Source organism: Haematobia irritans, chromosome 2 (assembly GCF_050003625.1).
Source record: "Haematobia irritans isolate KBUSLIRL chromosome 2, ASM5000362v1, whole genome shotgun sequence".
Lineage (NCBI taxonomy): Eukaryota > Metazoa > Arthropoda > Insecta > Diptera > Muscidae > Haematobia > Haematobia irritans.
In genome coordinates, this window is record NC_134398.1 from 37,157,288 (window position 1) to 37,177,563 (window position 20,276).

A 20,276-nucleotide genomic window follows, 5' to 3' on the forward strand; every position below is an offset into this window, starting at 1 on the left:
CATATTAAACTAATACCAACGCAATTTCACTTTTAAAAACTTTCTATAGAAAACATTTTCAAAAATTTTCTAAATTAATATCATTTGACAAAAAAATTCTATAGAAATAAAATTAAAAAAAAAAAGTTCTATAGAAATAAAATTAAAAAACAAATTCTATAGAAATAAAATTTTCCAAAAATTATTTTAATATAATTTAATTTTAATTTTAGATTTACATCTAATGTTAATGTTAATTATAATTTTCAATTTTTATTTTTAATTTTAATTGATATTTAAATTTCAATTTTAAAAATTTGCTGTAGAAAAAAAAATTTTTTATAGAAATAAAAATTTTCCAAAATTTTCTATAGAATAAAATTTTTCCAAAATTTTCTATAGAATAAAATTTTTCCAAAATTTTCTATAGAATAAAATTTTTCCAAAATTTTCTATAGAATAAATTTTTTCCAAAATTTTCTATAGAATAAAATTTTTCCAAAATTTTCTATAGAATAAAATGTTTCCAAAATTTTCTATAGAATACAATTTTTCCAAAATTTTCTATAGAATAAAATTTTGAAAAAAAAAATTATAGATAAAATTTAGTTCAAATTCTCTAGAAGCAAAACCAAAAATGTGTTCTCGCAAATTAAATCTATAAATATTTTTCGATTATACTTTCCCAAATGTAAATATTTTTATTTGTGTATCCTAAAAGTAGGCTACACTTATTAATTTTAATAACAATTTTAATTTTAAAAATTTCCAATAGAAAAAAATGTTTGCCAAAATTTTCTATAGAAAAAAATTTAAAAAAAAATCTTTCAAAAAACAAAGATACAAATATGTTCTCGCAACTGAAATTTGTAAATATTTTTTGATTATAATTTCCCAAAAGTATATATTTGTATTTGGAAAAAAGTAAATATTTGTATCCTAAGAGTAGGCCACATATTTCATCTTAAACCAATTTTAATTTTAAAAATTTTCTATAGGAATAAAATTTTGCCAAAATTTTCTATAGAAATAAAATTTTGCCAAAATTTTCTATAGAAATAAAATTTAGTTTAAATTTTCTAGAAACAAAAGAAATAATGTGTTCTCGCAAATGCACTTTGTAAATATTTTTCGATTGTACTTTCGCATTAGTAAATATTTTTATTTGCGTATCCTAAAAGTAGGCTACCTTTTATATCTCAAAATTGTACCAATGCCATTTTATTTTTTAATTTTAGTTTTAATTGCATTTTTATTTTAATTTTAATCGAATGTTTAATGTTTTCAATATTAATTTTAATGTGAATTGTAATTCTCGGTTTAATTTTAATATTAATTTTTTTTTTAATTAAAATTTTTATTTATATGTTTATTATATTTATATATGTATATTAAATATAAGTTAAATATCGAAATAATTTAACTAATTTTTGGATATTGCAGTGTAAAATGTGTCTACTTTTTTGCCTAAAAATAAAACAAATATTATCAATGGAGTTGCAATTGAAATTTTAAATAAAATTTTACAAATAGTTAATTGAAAAAAAAAATAATTCAATTTCAATTAAAAAAATATTTGGATCAATCATTTTGGTAATTGTTGCCAAAAATATGTTTTTTTTTTTGTAAGTGCATAAAACAAACGTAATAAAACCCAAATCTCTATACAAGACTTCACCAGTGCCATTTGAAAAAAGATGAATATTATGGAATATGTATTATATAAATCGTTAATCGCAACATTTAATATTAAATATATATGGTCGTATGGTTATGTGAATGCGAGCAAAATCCATGAAACCCCATCACCTTAGCATCAATCTCTGTTTTGATATTCTCATAGAATATCAACTCAAAAATGGGGATGTCTCCCTTAACTCATGGACGTTTTTGATGCCATGTTTGTTTTTTATTTTTAATGTAGGCGATAATTTACGTTAAATGTGACATGGAGCGGGTTCTTGGAGGAATATTAAACAACAAAAAATTCTTTACACATATTGTGAATGTAAATTTATGGCGTTTTTATGTGATGGACTTAAATGGATTTCATACTTTTTGATGACAATGAATGTGTTAGTCGATTTAAAATAAAACATATGTGGCTATTCGCAAAGTATTTGATCAGACTAGCAAACAGTGGTATGCAAAGAAAATATTTAAAAATTGGGACAAAGAATTATGAATTTATTGAAAAATTATTTCTTAAGGGACTAACATAGAAAATTTCTTTCAGTGTATTATATAAAATAAAGTTGTGAATAACATGAATATTTTTCTCTTTAGTAGCGGCTATATACTTAGACCAAATTCTCTTACTATGCAATGGAAACGGAAGCTAAAATTAGTACATCATCTCAACTCCACCTTGTGGTGAAATTAAGCATGTCAATATGAAAATTATACAAAGAGATCTACGTTGACCGAAAAAGATCGCTCAGATGTCAGTAATGTTGAATTTGCGTACCTTTCGCATTATTTATGTCTTAGCTATAAGACCCCAATAACGTTAGCTCAGTAACGTCGGTTTTTGCCATTGTTTGGATTAAAACAAAAAACAATGCTACCATGTATTTCCAGTATTTATTTTTTCATCAAAACAGCCAACAATGATTGCTTTTTTTTATATGGTTATATTGTCTACTTGCCATACAACAAAGTGAAGCAAACATTCAAAATATTTTCTTTTTTATTTTATTTCGATGTTGTCACAGGACTCCATAAGTGAGTAATGGCATTTCCTGTTATTGCTCTTTATCCAAACAAAAAACACGGAACGTTCCATATGAATTGGTGATATGTTGGATCTATGTGTATGTGTATGATGTAAGAGTACGTGTGTGTAGAGTGAAAGAGGCAACGACCAATTCAAAGATGACTGAGTATGCCAGGGGTAAGAGGTTTATTTTAAAAGCAAATGTACACATATAAACAATAAAAATTTACAAATATTTATTATGATTTATTTTTTGAGGCTCTCTCTCTCTCCAACCAACTTCAATCAACGACCATGACAAGGCAGAGTAGAGTAAACATACAAATTTTCAACTCCTACGTGTATACACAAACATACACACACACACACACTGCTACCATTTGTCATCATCAACACATTTGCAAGCAACTTGGCCAGAATCAAACCAATGATTATAAAACAAAATGTGATGGCAATAACCACGACCACCAACTATAACTACCGCTACCAACACCACTACAACCACATGATATACAAACATTTCAACATCCTTGGGGCTTTCAACATCATCCATCCGGCCTTAAGTTTATGCATCCGCATAACCAGAATCATCAGTCGAAGCAGTATTGGAATCATGGTAAATTCTACTATTTTAATATTCATAACAGGTAGAAAAAGATATTGGATGTATTTATTTCTTTACAAAATATATGTTCACAGAGACATGAAAATATGTGGTATATCAAATTTTTTCAATCGTTGGTAACATAAAGAACGCGTTTGAGAGCCTTAGCTTATGAACAAAGACACTTATGAACATCGGTATTGGTTTTATATTATTTAGTTTAATTTGAAATTAAACTAAATAGTATAAAATTCATTTCAATAAAAAAAATAATTAAAATATAATCTAATAAATTTTTGAACAAAATTTCCTATAGAAATAAAATTTTGTACAAACAAAATAATACGAATATCATTTTGACAAAATTTTCCATATAAATAACATTTTGACAATATTTTCTGTAAGAATAAAATTTTGCAAAATTTTTTATATGAATAAGATTTTCACAAAATTTTCTATATGAAAAAAATTTTGACACAATTTTCTATATAAATAAAATTTTGACACAATTTTCTATATAAATAAAATTTTGACAAAATTTTCTATATGAATAAGGTTTTCGCAAAATTTTCTATATGAATAAGATTTTCACAAATTTTTTTATGTGAATCAAATTTTGACAAAATTTTCCATATGAATAAAAAATTTTGGCAAATTTTTCTATATGAAAAAAAAAATTGGCAAAATTTTCTATATGAATAAGATTTACACAAAATTTTCTATATGAATAAAATTTTAACAAAATTTTCTATATGAATAAAAAAAATTGACACAATTTTCTTCATGAATAGAATTTTGACAATATTTTCTATAAGAATAAAATTTTGACAAAATTGTCTATATGAATAAGATTTTCACAAAATTTTCTATATGAAAAAAAAAATTTTGACACAATTTTCTACATGAATAAAATGTTGACAATATTTTTTTAAGAATAAAATTTTAACAATATTTTCTGTAAGAATAAAATTTTGACAATATTTTCTGTAAGAATAAAATTTTGACACAATTTTTTATATGAATAAGATTTTCACAAAATTTTCTATATGAAAAAAAAATTGACACAATTTTCTATATAAATAAAATTTTGACAAAACTTTCTATATGAATAAAAAAATTTTGACAAAATTGTCTATATGAATAAGATTTTCACAAACTTTTCTATATGAAAAAAAATTTTAACACAATTTTCTACATGAATAAAATGTTGACAATATTTTCTGTAAGAATAAAATTTTGACAATATTTTCTGTAAGAATAAAATTTTGACAAAATTTTTTATATGAATAAAAAATTTTGAATAAATTATTCTATATAAAAAATTGGCAAAATTTTTTAGATGAATAAAATTTTGACAAAATTTTCTATAAGAATAAAATTTTGACAAAATTTTCTATATGAATAAAAAAATTTTGACAAAATTTTCTATATGAATAAGATTTTCACAAAATTTTTTATATGAATAAAATGTTGACAAAATTGTCTATATGAATAAAATTTTGACAATATTTTCTGTAAGAATCAAATTTTGTCAAAATTTTCTTTATGAATAAAAAAAAAAATTAACAAAATTTTCTACATGAATAAAATTTTGGCAATATTTTCTATAAGAATAAGATTTTGACAAAATTTTTATATGAATAAGATTTTTACAAAATTTTCTATATGAAAAAAAATTTTGACACAATTTTCTATATGAATAAAATGTTGACATTATTTTCTGTAAGAATAAAATTTTGACAAAATTTTCTATATGAATAAAATTTTGACAATATTTTACTGTAAGAATTTTGTCAAAATTTTGACAAAATTTTTTAAAAAAAAAATTTTAATAAATTTTTCTATATAAAAAAATTGGCAAAATTTTTTATATGAATAAAATTTTGACAAAATTTTCTATAAGAATAAAATTTTGACAAAATTTTCTATATGAATAAAAAATTTTTGACAAAATTTTCTATATGAACAAGATTTTCACAACATTTTTTATATGAATAAAATGTTGACAAAATTGTCTATATGAATAAAATTTTGACAATATTTTCCGTAAGAATAAAATTTTGACGAAATTTCCTATATGAATAAAAAAATTTGACAAAATTTTCTATATGAATAAGATTTTCACAAAATTTTTTATATGAATAAAATTTTGACAAAATTTTCTATATGAATAAAATTTTGACAATATTTTCTGTAAGAATCAAATTTTGACAAAATTTTCTATATGAGTAAAAATTTGACAATATTTTCTGTAAGAATCAAATTTTGTCAAAATTTTCGATATGAATTAAAAAAATTGACAACATTTTCTACATGAATAAAATTTTGACAATATTTTTCTATAAGAATAAAATTTTGACAAAATTTTCTATATAAAAAAAAAATTCAAAAAATTTTCTACATGAAAAAAATGTTGACACAATTTGCTATATGAATAAAATGTTGACAATATTTTCTGTAAGAATCAAATTTTGACAAAATTTTCTACATGTATAAGATTTTAACAAAATTTTCTATATGAATAAAATTTTCAATATGAATACAATTTTGACAAAATTTTCTATATGAATAAAATTTTGACAATATTTTCTGAAAGAATCAAATTTTGTCAAAATTTTCTATTTGAATAAAAAAAATTGACAAAATTTTCTATATGAATAAAATTTTGACAAAATTTTCTATATGAATAAAATTTTGACAAAATTTTCTATACGAATAAAATTTTGAACATATTTTCTGTAACAATCAAAATTTGTCAAAATTTTCTATATGCACAAAAAGAATTGACAAAATTTTCTACATGAATAAGATTTTCACAAAATTTTCTATATGAATTAAATTTTGACAAAATATTCTGTAAGAATAAAATGTCGGAAAAATTTTCCATATGAATAAAAAAATTTATGTTTTCAATTCGAAGGATATGGCTGACTAAGTGAACGCAAAATGTTCCTACAAATATGCTTCGGAAGGCCCAGCGAAGCGGGCTGGGTTACGCTAGTGTTGTATAAAATTTTTATAGAAATAAAATTTTGTAGAAAATTTCCTATAGAAATCAAATTTTGCAAACATTTTTTATAGATATAAAATTTTGCAAAAATGTTCTACAGGAAAAAAAATTTGGAAAATTTTCTACAGAAATAAAATTTTGTAAAAATTTTCGAACGAATTAAAATTTTTCAAAAATTTTCTATCGAATTAAAATTTGTACAAATTTTTTATAGAAAAAAATGTAGCAAACATTTTCTTTTCGTATTTGTTTTCAGCTCGAAGGATACGGCTGACTAAGTTAACGCAAAATATTCCTACAAATATACTTCGGAAGGCCCTGCGAAGTGGGCTGAGTTACGCTAGTGTTGTATAAAATTTTTATAGAAATACAATTTTGTAGAAAATTTCCTATAGAAATCAAATTTTGCAAACATTTTCTATAGATATAAAATTTTCCATAGGAATAAAATTTTGCAAAAATTTTCTACAGAAATACAATTTTGGAAAATATTCTATAGAAATCAGATTTTGTAAAAATTTTCTATCGAATTTGAATTTGTACATTTTTTTTAAAGAAAAAAAATTTTGCTACAATTTTCTTTGGAAATAAAATGTTTTAATAAATTTCTATAGAAAAAAAAAATAAATCGACAAAAATTTTCTATAGTTTTATTAAAATTTGTTATTTGGATAAAATTTAAAAAAACTGTAAATATAGGAAAAAATAATCTATTTAAAAATCTTGTATTTATTGTATAAAATCTAACGTGATTTTAATTCGTTCTTTGAGTAATGGAATAAAAAATTCGTTTGCGTAGACATTACTTCCGTTTTTATTCGCTTGTGTGCCGGAGATGTTTTTGTACCATTTGACCATATGTAAATATAATATTCTATAAACCGCTAAAGTCAAAAAAAAAAAAATGGCAATGGTAACAACAATAAAATCTCCCTTCACGCCTGTTGGGCATATATAAATTTATTTGTGTACCCACACACAGCCACATTCACACATTGGGAAAGAGAGGGGATATAACCGAGGGTATTTGTGCTTTTCTCGATTGCTTCATGTCATTTCTGAATGCACATCACTCACACATTTATTACGAATATAAACCAGAGGAAGCACATGCACACACACACACGCATCAATATACAAAAAAAAAAATAAATTTCAATTTTTTTTAGATATGAATATTAAAAGAGAGAGACTTTGGTGATATTTTGCTTTATTTCGTTTATGTACTCACCCGCAAATACCGATGTGGAATTGTGCTTTGGATCGTATGGACACACAGCCTGGCCATTTTTAGTTGCCTCCAGGGTATAATTGTTGTCGTTGATTATATAAGTGTTACACAGGGGACGAAATGAATTTGTACCGCATACAAATAAACGTCCCGGCGATGTGACGACCATTATGCGTATATAATTTTGGCACGCCTCCTGCAAAAAACAAAAAGGACAAAGTATAACATGAATGTACAGGGCCATATTTAAAAAATGTGTCAACAATTTTCCAGCGGCAAAATAAGAACATAACGAAAAAACAACAACAACAAAAATGAATATAAATGAAAACAAATTGCGGAAATAATAATTTTTCCACTACGTATGATGGATGTGAAATTAAAATGTTTGCTTGTAGAACATCAGTCGAAAATGGAATTTCTGCAATGGTCAACAATTTGATTATCGTTTGATGTTCATCAATAATTGGCACGATATTTAATTTTCACACGTACATGTTCCAATTACATATGAGAAAATAATTTGCATGTATGAAATATAACCTGAGGCATGCAAATGATTGCTATAGCATCATTGAGTTAATAGTCATCCTAAAAGAAAAGGCATTACGAAATGAGGAAAAATAGAGGATACAGCAGAAATAAAATAAAAAAAAAATCTATAGAAATAAAATTTTGCCAACATTTTTTATAGAAATACAAATTTTGCAGAAATTTTCTATAGAAATAAAATTTTGCAGAAATTTTCTATAGAAATACAATTTTGCAAAAAAATTGTATAGAAATACAATTTTGCAAAAAAAATTGTATAAAAATAAAATTTTGACAAAATTTCCTATGGTAAAAAAATGTTGCAAAAATTTTTAATCGAAATAAAAATTTGGACAAAATTTTATATGGAAATAAAATGTTGTTAAAATTTTTTATCGAAATAAAAATTTTGACAAAATTTTTAAAGAAATAAAATTTTGCAAAAATTTTTAATCGAAATAAAAATTTTGACAAAATGTTCTATAGAAATAACATTTTGACAAAAATTTCTATAGAAATAAAATGTTGCCAAAAATTTTTTATCGAAATAAAAATTTTCACAAAATTTTCTATAGAAATAAAATTTTGCAGAAATTTTCTATAGAAATAAAATTTTGCAGAAATTTTCTATAGAAATAAAATTTTGCAGAAATTTTCTATAGAAATAAAATTTTGACAAAATTTTCTAAAGAAATAACATTTGCCAAAATTTTCTTTAGAAATAAAATTTTGCAGAAATTTTTTATCGATATAAAAATTTTATATAGAAATAATATATTGTTGAAATTTTTTATCGAAATAAAAATTTTGACAAAATTTTCTAAAGAAATAAAATTTTGAAAAAATTTTCTATAGAAATGCAATTTTGCAGAAATTTTTTATCGAAATAAAATTGTGCAAAATTTTTCTATAGAAATAAAATTTTGACAAAATATTCTATAGAAATAAAATTTTTAATAAATTTTCTACAGAAATAAAATTTTGCCAAAATTTTTTATCGAAATAAAAATTTTGACAAAATTTTCTATAGAAATACAATTTTGCAAAAATTTTTAATCGAAATAAAAATTTGGACAAAATTTTCTATAGAAATAAAATGTTGACAAAATTTTCTATAGAAGTAAAATTTTACCAAAATTTTCTATAGAAATAAAATTTTGACAAAATTTTCTATAGAAATAAAATCTTGGCAAAATTTTCTATAGAAATACAATTTTGCAAAAATTTTTTATCGAAATAAAAATTTGGACAAAATTTTCTATAGAAATAAAATGTTGACAAAATTTTCTATAGAAGTAAAATTTTACCAAAATTTTCTATAGAAATAAAATTTTGACAAAATTTTCTATAGAAAAAAAAATTGGCAAAATTTTCTATAGAAATAAAATTTTGCAGAAATTTTTTATCGAAATACAACTAAATCTATATATTTGTACAAAATTTTATATAGAAATACAATTTTGCAAAAATTTTTTATCGAAATAAAAATTTTGACAAAATTTTCTATAGAAATAAAATTTTGACAAAATTTTCTATAGAAATAAAATGTTGCCAAAATTTTTTATCGAAATAAAAATTTTGACAAAATTTTCTATAGACATAAAATTTTGCAGAAATTTTCTATAGAAATAAAATTTTGACAAAATTTTCTAAAGAAATAACATTTTGCCAAAATTTTCTATGGAAATAAAATTTTGAAGAAATTTTTTATCGATATAAAAATTTTATATAGAAAAAAAATATTGTTAAAATTTTTTATCGAAATAAAAATTTTGACAAAATTTTCTATAGAAATAAAATTTTGACAAAATTTTCTATAGAAATGCAATTTTGCAGAAATTTTTTATCGAAATAAAATTGTGCAAAATTTTTCTATAGAAATAAATTTTTGACAAAATATTCTATAGAAATAAAATTTTGAATAAATTTTCTACAGAAATAAAATTTTGCCAAAATTTTTTATCGAAATAAAAATTTTGACAAAATTGTATATAGAAATACAATTTTGCAAAAATTTTTAATCGAAATAAAAATTTGGACAAAATTTTCTATAGAAATAAAATTTTGACAACATTTTCTATAGAAATAAAATGTTGACAAAATTTTCTATAGAAGTAAAATTTTACCAAAATTTTCTATAGAAATAAAATTTTGCAGAAATTTTTTATCAAAATACAATTTTGCAAAATTTTTCTATAGAAATAAAATTTTGCAGAAACCTCCTATATAAATAACATTTTGACAAAATTTTCTATAGAAATAAAATTTTGAAAAAATTTTCTTTAGAATTAAAATTTTGCAAAAAAAAATTGTATAGAAATAAAATTTTGACAAAATTTTCTATAGAAATAAAATTTTGAACAAATTTTCTATAGAAATAAAATGTTGACAAATTTACTCTAGAAATAAAATGTTGACTAAATCTAATATATAAAAATAAGTCAGGTTTTTCCTTCCTGACGCTTTAACTCCAGCACGCATGATTTCCACGGTTTTGCATTCGTTGGAAACGTCTCGGGCTCCGTAAGGTTTATAGCAAAGAATATTCAAGAAAAGTTACAACGGAAAAGCTTGAAAATCTTTGTTTATATACAGCGCCATCTCTGATGCATCTCCAGAACGCACGAACCGATCTCCACGATGTTGCATTCGTTGGAAAAGTCTCCAGATCGGTGAGGTTTATTGCAACCTAATTTATATAGTACCTCATTTTTTGATATTTGGAGGAGAGGGGGATATCCATCTTGCGCGACTTTTTCTAACTTGGGCCAAAGTTCTCCGATTTGGGTGAAATTTCCAAGGAAGGTTATGGATGATGTCTAGACAAAGATACGCTACTTTATTTTTCGATATTTGGTCGCGGGGATGGGCCACCCCTTTATACGATTGTTGTTTAAAGTACAGTAAAAAAAAAAATTTTAAATTCTCCGATTTACTTGAGATTTACAGAGTACACGCCGTGAGGTTATGAATTTACTATAGGGTACCTGATGTTTTTATATTTGGACAGGAAGGGGGACCTCGCCCTTGCCCGAATTGTTGAAAATTGGAACAAAACGATCTGACTTTTTTTTAAAGTACAGTGAAAAAACTAAAATTTGTCGACTTACTGAAAAAAAAATTATTTAATTTATTTTGAAAAAAATAAAATTTTTTAAAAATTTTCTATAGAAATAAAATTGTGTCGAAATGTTCTATGAAAAAAAAGTTTTGTTGAAATTTTCTATAGAAATAACATTTTGTGAAAATATTTTATAGAAATAAAATTTTGAAAAATTTTCTATAGAAATATTTTTTATATAAATAAGTAAAATTTTGCAAAAAATTTTTTATAGAATCTTTTGTATAGAAATAAAATTTGCAAAAGTTTCTGTAGCAATAGAAGTTTGCAAAAATTTTCTGTAGGAATAAAATTTTGACAAAATTTTCTATAGAAATAAAGTTCTGCAAGAAATTTCTATAGAAATAAAATATTCCATAAAAATAAAATTGTGCACATTTTGCATAGTCTTTGGTGTGATCTGGCGAGGTGAGATGATTTTTCTATAAAAAACTTTCGTTGGATGAATTTTAAAGGAATTGTGTGGTAGACAACTAATGCTAAAATCCACTTTATTTTATTGGAAAGAGGTGTCTAAGTATTAATGGATTTTTTCATTTAAAAAAATCCGCAACTCAGTGAAATGTATAGTATTATAAAAAAATTCTGTTTCCAGTATAAGCTTACATTCCAACACACCGTACAATGAACGAAAGATTTTAGAATTTATTCTAAACCAAAAAAATTTTTCAAAACACCTACAACAAATTCTCTATAGCATTGTCATGGAAGCATCCAAGCATATATGCAAGTCTTTTATATCACATTCAATTGTTTTTTATTTCTAACTGAGATGATTCTGATTTTGACCCGTATTCCTTTTACTGTGACTGGTAAGAGAATAAAAACTCCATCTATTTAGTCTACAAAAAAAAAAAAAACAACATATACAAAGCAATGTTATAAATATAAAACAATAGATTCCTAGACTAAGCTAACAAACCAAATCCAGTTTGTTATAAGCTCCAACAAACCCATTAGCCCATATGCATTAGGTTGTTTGAAGATGAAAGGCAAAAAATACCTATCTTCATACTAGGTCATTTTCAAATGCTAAGGTACTTCGTTACACATCCTCTTTCAAATCAAAGCTGAAGAGAGTGAAGAGAGAGTCAAAGCTTAAGAGTGTGTTTCGGACAATACTCTGAGAGATATGCTATATTTGTGAGATAAGTATTCCCTGAGCAAAGTGTATTAAAAAAGAATATGTAAGGTGAGGTTTGCTAATATTAGTGTCGCTAAAATATAGATTAAAACCATACTCGTAGTAGTACACGCAAAAAAATAATTCTTTCCTCCCAAACGAAATTTTAGACAAACAAAGTTCGTTTCTCATTTGCTTTTCGCTGTAATGAAGTGTATTTGGAAGAAAAGTATATACTTTTTGTGATAAACGTTTATTCTTTTCCAGGATGTAAAAACAATTTCATAAAGACAAACTCAAAAAAAAACATTGTTTTCGTGCTAATTGCATTTTCCCTCACATCTTTCTCACATCCACGAGGTTTTTTAGTTCTTAACACCTTTTCCTGTAATACCAACAATGTAGGAGAAATTATACGATTTTATAAATTTTTAAAATTTTTTTTACCTTTCGCCTGGACGGAGAATCGAACCGCGGACCATGCACTTTGTAAGCCAACACACTAACCACTGAGCTATGTACCTGTTATGGTCATCAATAGATAAATATCCATATAAGTTATATTTATATAGCATAGCTTGAGGCGCCAACGAACCGAATAAACAAAGTTTATTTAACAGAAACAAACATTTAGTTTGGCACCGTGGAGCAGTGGTAGCTACGTCCGACTTGCATGCCAAGGGTCGTGGGTTCGATCCCTGCTTGGACCAAAGTTTTTTTTTTTTTGACATATATTCCAGATATGTTCGGAAGATTCTGAAAAAATGTCAACATTACATTGTACTATATTAAATTTTGAACTGTAAAATGTGTCTTATTAAAGACCTAAAGTCATAAAAGAACAGTGTTTGATATAAACGAAATGGACTGTGTTGATGTTTCAAAAATAACTTTTTTATTGAAAAAATAAAACATTTGTAACAAACGAATTTTTTTGGTGATAAAAGTTTAAAATTTTCGAAGCAATTCAAAAAACTCTAACAAAAGAAAAACGTTTTCGGTACACGTTTTCCAAACGTTTTTTTTCTTTGCGTGTATAGCTTGATTTAAATTAATATGTATATAAATTATTTTTTAAATAATTTGTATGGAAAGATTTGTTAAAAAAAATCTGGAATAATAATTAAAAATTAAAACATGCATTAGGCCATAAATCGTTTGTTTCAGGCTTTCATAAAATGTAATTTGTGAATTACGTTTGTTATAAATAAGAAGAGGATTCATGTTGAATTCGAGTTCGTTGTTATTTCTATAGAAAATTTTGTCAAAATTTTATTTCTATAAAATTTTTTTCAAAATTTTATTGCTATAGAAAATTTTGTCAAAATTTTATTTCTATAGAAAATTTTGTCAACATTTTATTTCGATAAAAAATTTTGTCAAAATTTTATTTTTATAGAAAATTTTGTCAAAATTTTATGTCTATAAAAAATTTTGTACAATTTTATGTCTTTAAAAAATTTTGTCAAAATTTTATTTCTATAGATAATTTTGCCAAAATTTTATTTCTATAGATAATTTTGCCAAAATTTTATTTCTATAGACAATTTTGTTAAAATTTTATTTCTATAGAAAATTTTGTTAAAATTTTATTTCTATAAAAAATTTTGTCAAAATTTTATTTCTATAAGAAATTTTGTAAAAATTTTATTTCTATAGAAAATTATGTCAAAATTTTATTTCTATAGAAAATTTGGTCAAAATTTTATTTCTATAAAATTTTTTTCAAAATTTTATTGCTATAGAAAATTTTGTCAAAATTTTATTTCTATAGAAAATTTTGTCAAAATTTTATTTCTATAGTAAATGTTGTCAAAATTTTATTTCCATAAAAAATTTTGTCAAAATTTTATTTCTATAGGAAATTTTGTCAAAATTTTATTTCTATAAGAAATTTTGTCAAAATTTAATTTCTATAGAAAATAAAAGAAAAAAAAAATTTTGTCAACATTTTATTTCTATGGAAAATTTTGCCAAGATTTCATTTCTATAGAAAATTTCGTCACCAATTTATTTCTATATGAAATTATGTCAACATTTTATTTCTATAGAAAATTTAGTCAAAAATTTATTTCTATAGAAAATTTTGTCAACATTTTATTTCTATAGAAAATTTGCCAAAATTTTATTTCTATAGAACAATTTTGTCAAAATTTTATTTCTATAGAAAATTTTGTCAAAATTTTATTTCTATAGAAAATTTTGTCCAAATTTTATTTCTATAGAAAATTTTGTTAAAATTTTATTTCTATAGAAAATTTTATCAAAATTGTATTTCTATAGGAAATTTTGTCAAAATTTTATTTCTATAGAAAATTTTGTCAAAATTTTATTTATATAGAAAATGTAAAAATTTTATTTCTATAGAAAATTATGTCAAAATTTTATTTCAATAGAAAAATATGTCAAAATTTTATTTCTATAGAAAATTTTGTCAAAATTTTATTTCTATAGAAAATTGTGTCAAAATTTTATTTCTATAGAAAATTTTGTCAAAATTATATTTCTATAGGAAATTTTGTAAAAATTTTATTTCTATAGAAAATTTTGTCAAAATTTTATTTCTATAGGAAATTTTGACAACATTTTATTTCTAAAGAAGATTTTGTCAAAATTTTATTTCTATAGAAAATTTTGTCCAAATTTTATTTCTATAGAAAATTTGTCCAAAATTCTATTTCTATATAAAATTTTGTTAAAATTTTATTTCAATAGAAAATTTTGTCAAAATTTTATTTCTATAGAAAATTGTTTTCAAAATTGTATTTCTATAGAAAATGTTGTCAAAATTTTATTTCTATAGAAAATTTTGTCAAAATTTTATTTCTATAGGAAATTTTGACAACATTTTATTTCTAAAGAAAATTTTGTCAAAATTTTATTTCTATGGAAAATTTTGTCAAAATTTTATTTCTATAGAAACTTTGGCCAAAATTCTATTTCTATATAAAATTTTGTTAAAATTTTATTTCAATAGAAAATTATGTCAAAATTTTATTTCTATAGAAAATTTTGTCAATATTTTATTTCTATAGAAAATTGTGTCAAAATTCTATAGAAAACTTTTCTGATTAACATTTTATTTCGATAGAAAATATTGTAAAAAATTTATTACTATGGAAAATTTTGCCATGATTTCATTTCCATAGAAAATTTTGTCAAAATTTTATTTCTATAGGAAATTTTGTCAAAATTTTATTTCTATAGGAAATTTTGACAACATTTTATTTCTAAAGAAAATTTTGTCAAAATTTTATTTCTATAGAAAATTTTGTCAAAATTTTATTTCTATAGAAAATTTGGCCAAAAGTCTATTTCTATAGAAAATTTTGTTAAAATTTTATTTCTATAAAAAATTTTGTCAAAATTTTATTTCTATAAGAAATTTTGTCAAAATTTTATTTCTATAGAAAATTATGTCAAAATTTTATTTCTATAGAAAATTTGGTCAAAATTTTATTTCTATAAAATTTTTTTCAAAATTTTATTGCTATAGAAAATTTTGTCAAAATTTTATTTCTATAGAAAATTTTGTCAAAATTTTATTTCTATAGAAAATTTTGTCAAAATTTTATTTCTATAGAAAATTTTGTTAAAATTTTATTTCTATAGAAAATTTTGTCAACATTTTATTTCTAAAGAAAATGTTGTCAAAATTTTATTTATATAGAAAATGTTGTCAAAATTTTATTTCTATAGAAAATATTGTCAAAATTTTGTTAATATGGAAAATTTTGCCACGATTTTATGTCTATAGAAAATTTTGTCAAAATTTTATTTCTATAGAAAATTTGGCCAAAATTCTATTTCTATATAAAATTTTGTTAAAATTTTATTTCAATAGAAAATTATGTCAAAATTTTATTTCTATAGAAAATTTTGTCAATATTTTATTTCTATAGAAAATTGTGTCAAAATTGTATTTCTATAGAAAACTTTTCTGATTAACATTTTATTTCGATAGAAAATATTGTAAAAAATTTATTACTATGGAAAATTTTGCCATGATTTCATTTCCATAGAAAATTTTGTCAAAATTTTATTTCTATAGGAAATTTTGTCAAAATTTTATTTCTATAGGAAATTTTGACAACATTTTATTTCTAAAGAAAATTTTGTCAAAATTTTATTTCTATAGAAAATTTTGTCAAAATTTTATTTCTATAGAGTCTATTTCTATAGAAAATTTTGTTAAAATTTTATTTCTATAAAAAATTTTGTCAAAATTTTATTTCTATAAGAAATTTTGTCAAAATTTTATTTCTATAGAAAATTATGTCAAAATTTTATTTCTATAGAAAATTTGGTCAAAATTTTATTTCTATAAAAATTTTTTCAAAATTTTATTGCTATAGAAAATTTTGTCAAAATTTTATTTCTATAGAAAATTTTGTCAAAATTTTATTTCTATAGAAAATTTTGTCAAAATTTTATTTCTATAGAAAATTTTGTCAAAATTTTATTTCTATAGAAAATTTTGTCAACATTTTATTTATATAGAAAATGTTGTCAAAATTTTATTTCTATAGAAAATATTGTCAAAATTTTGTTAATATGGAAAATTTTGCCACGATTTTATATCTATAGAAAATTTTGTCAAAATTTTATTTCTATAGAAAATTTTGTCAAAATTTCTTCAGCATTTTGTAGACATATTTAATCTTTACTAAAGGAGTTAATCTGGATTTGGACTTTCTAAAAATTGTATTGTAATTTTCATATATTTTTCGAAATACATTTGATTACTAACACAGAATCTGTGGATAACAAAAGTAAAAACAAAATCACCAAAGCAGAAAAACAATTCAAGAATGTATGAGAAGAGAAATCCATATGAAATGTTTTTATATCAAAAACGTGACAGTTGAAACAAAAAGTATACAAACAAACTGCTAAAAACTAAACAAAAATTGAAACGCTATCGTATTTTGTTTTTCTTTTAACGAACTAAAACTTAATGAATGACTGCATCCGAATACTAAAATATTCTCTTGTTTGTGTACTGGGTAGAAAAAATGTAGAACAATATAACAGAAAAAATAAACGATCTAAAGTTGAAACCAGGATAGCGAACGAAAGAACCTGAAAAACGTTGTTTCCTACGATATTTCTGTGACAAGTTTTAGAGTATTTTTTTTATTTTGTTGACACAAACACATACATATATGAGAATGTACAATAGTTGCTAACACTTCAAATAGAATGAATGTCACGACTGGGGCGGAAAATACCAGTTGAGGATAGAGTTCTGTGCCGAATATGTGTGTGTGTGTGTGTGTGTGTGTGTGTTTTTTTATTGGTGAATATCAAATGCTGACCCGAAAGTGGATGATAAATAGCTATATTAATTGGCCAGTTTTCAATATTTATTCAAAGACTGTTAATTGGTTTTATACATATGAGGTTTTAAGGGATTTTGGGAAGTTCTAATTGAATTCATTACCATGACTATTATATTCATTATTATTCTTAAATTAGATTTTAATTTTATTTTAAATTTAAATTTTAATATTAATTTTAGTTTTAATTTTTCAATTTTACTTTTAATTTAAATTTAAATTTAAATTTAAAATGGTAATGAATTTGATTTAAATTTAAATTTTATTTTAATTATAATCTTGTTTTTATTTGTTTGTTTTAATTGTTGTTTTATTTAATTTTACTTTTAATTTTGAGTTTGATTTTAATTATAATTGTCATTTTAATTTTAATTTTAATTTTAAATTACATTTTTATTTTTATTTTAATTTAATTTGAATTTTAAATTTAGTTTTTATTTAATTTTTATTTAAATTGAATTGAAAATGGCGATGAAATTGATTTAAATTTTAAGTTTATTTTTATATTTATATTTATATTTATATTAATATTTATAATTATAATTATAATTATATTTATATTTATATTTATATTTATATTTATATTTATATTTATATTTATATTTATATTTATATTTATATTTATATTTATATTTATATTTATATTTATATTTATATTTATATTTATATTTATATTTATATTTATATTTATATTTATATTTATATTTATATTTATATTTATATTTATATTTATATTTATATTTATATTTATATTTATATTTATATTTATATTTATATTTATATTTATATTTATATTTATATTTATATTTATATTTATATTTATATTTATATTTATATTTATATTTATATTTATATTTATATTTATATTTATATTTATATTTATATTTATATTTATATTTATATTTATATTTATATTTATATTTATATTTATATTTATATTTATATTTATATTTATATTTATATTTATATTTATATTTATATTTATATTTATATTTATATTTATATTTATATTTATATTTATATTTATATTTATATTTATATTTATATTTATATTTATATTTATATTTATATTTATATTTATATTTATATTTATATTTATATTTAAATTTCTAATATTAAGAACATGTACTAGCAGTTTTAAATCTTTGGCAGATGGATGCTTAGACCGGATTTAAAATAATTTGTTTTGGAAAGTTGGCACATTAAATTTTCCTTCTTGTCTTCTTTTTTCGGGCATGATAGATCCTTATTAGGTAGTCCGTTTCGTTGGGGAAATCTTTGGCTATAGTTAAGGTGTAAATATTTCGTATATTCAAAATCTTGTGATTCAACATAAATGTGTTGACGTTTTCTATATGTGTGTTATCTGTTGCTACATTCAAACTTAAATTTAAATTTGACACGTGAACTTTTTTTTATACCCTCCTCCATAGAAGGGGGGGGGGGTATTAACTTTGTCATTCCGTTTGCAACACATCGAAATATTGCTCTAAGACCCCATAAAGTATATATATTCTGGGTCGTAGTGAAATTCTAAGTCGATATGAGTATGTCCGTCCATCCGTCTGTAGAAATCACGCTAACATCAGAACGAAACAAGCTATCGACTTGAAACCTTACACAAGTAGTTGTTATTGATGTAGGTCGGATGGTGATGCAAATGGGCCATATCGGTCCACTTTTACGTATAGTCCCCATATAAGCGGACCCCCAGATTTGGCTTGCGGAGCCTCTAATAGAAGCATACTTCATCCGATCTGGCTGAAATTTGGTACGTGGTGTAAGTATATGGTCTCCAACAACCATTCACAATTGGTCCATATCGATCCATAATTATATGTAGCCCCCATATAAACCGATCCCCAGATTTGGCTTGCGGATCCTCTAAACAGGGCTGTGGAGTCGAGCCAATTTTTCTCGACTCCGACTCCGACTCCAGCATTTTTCATCAGCTCGACTCCGACTCCGGCGTCGACTCCGGGTAATATAACTAAATCTCATTTTAATACCACTAATTTGTAGTTCTATTGTGGGGGTACCGTAAGTGGATCGATATAAAGTATCGTATTTATTTATGTGTGCAAAAAAAGGTCTTAATATCACATTAGATGCCAATTGAACTCTATATTTCAAATTTAGGGCAATGTTTAATAAATAAAATAATGATATAAATACCCATCATAATATGATATGCTATATAAAGGTTTATATTCCCATATGCATGAATTTGAATCTGAATCGATTTAGACAAAATTGTATATATTTCTACAAAATCTATGTACTTAAAATTTAAAACTTACGTTATGGGACGTAACACAATTTTAACAAAAAATAAAAATGCAAGGAAAGTCTAAAGTCGGGCGGGCCGATTATAATAAACTCTGCACAACTTTGTATTTAGATCTACATTTTGATAAAATCTCAAATCAGACTTCTACAAAATCTCGGGCAGTATTTGGGAAATATTTATAATTGTTTAGACAATTTCGCAAAAATGCATTTATGATTCATTCATTGAAAAAGTTTTCGACTTAGCAGTGAGTATCAGTGAGCATACAATTTTGGAAAATTTTTTGTCTAGTAAATAAAATTTTGCAAAATTTTATATAGAAATAAAATTTT

General features: G+C 22.3%; 1 protein-coding gene across 1 annotated transcript in view; it reads right to left on the reverse strand.

The window, feature by feature from the left end:
- Positions 1-20,276, reverse strand: part of Sema1a (semaphorin 1a) — a 1,157,214-nt gene that overhangs the window by 268,593 nt on the left and 868,345 nt on the right. Inside the window, 1 exon segment of the mRNA XM_075293762.1 lies at positions 7,541-7,736. Coding sequence (XP_075149877.1) covers positions 7,541-7,736 — 196 coding nt within the window.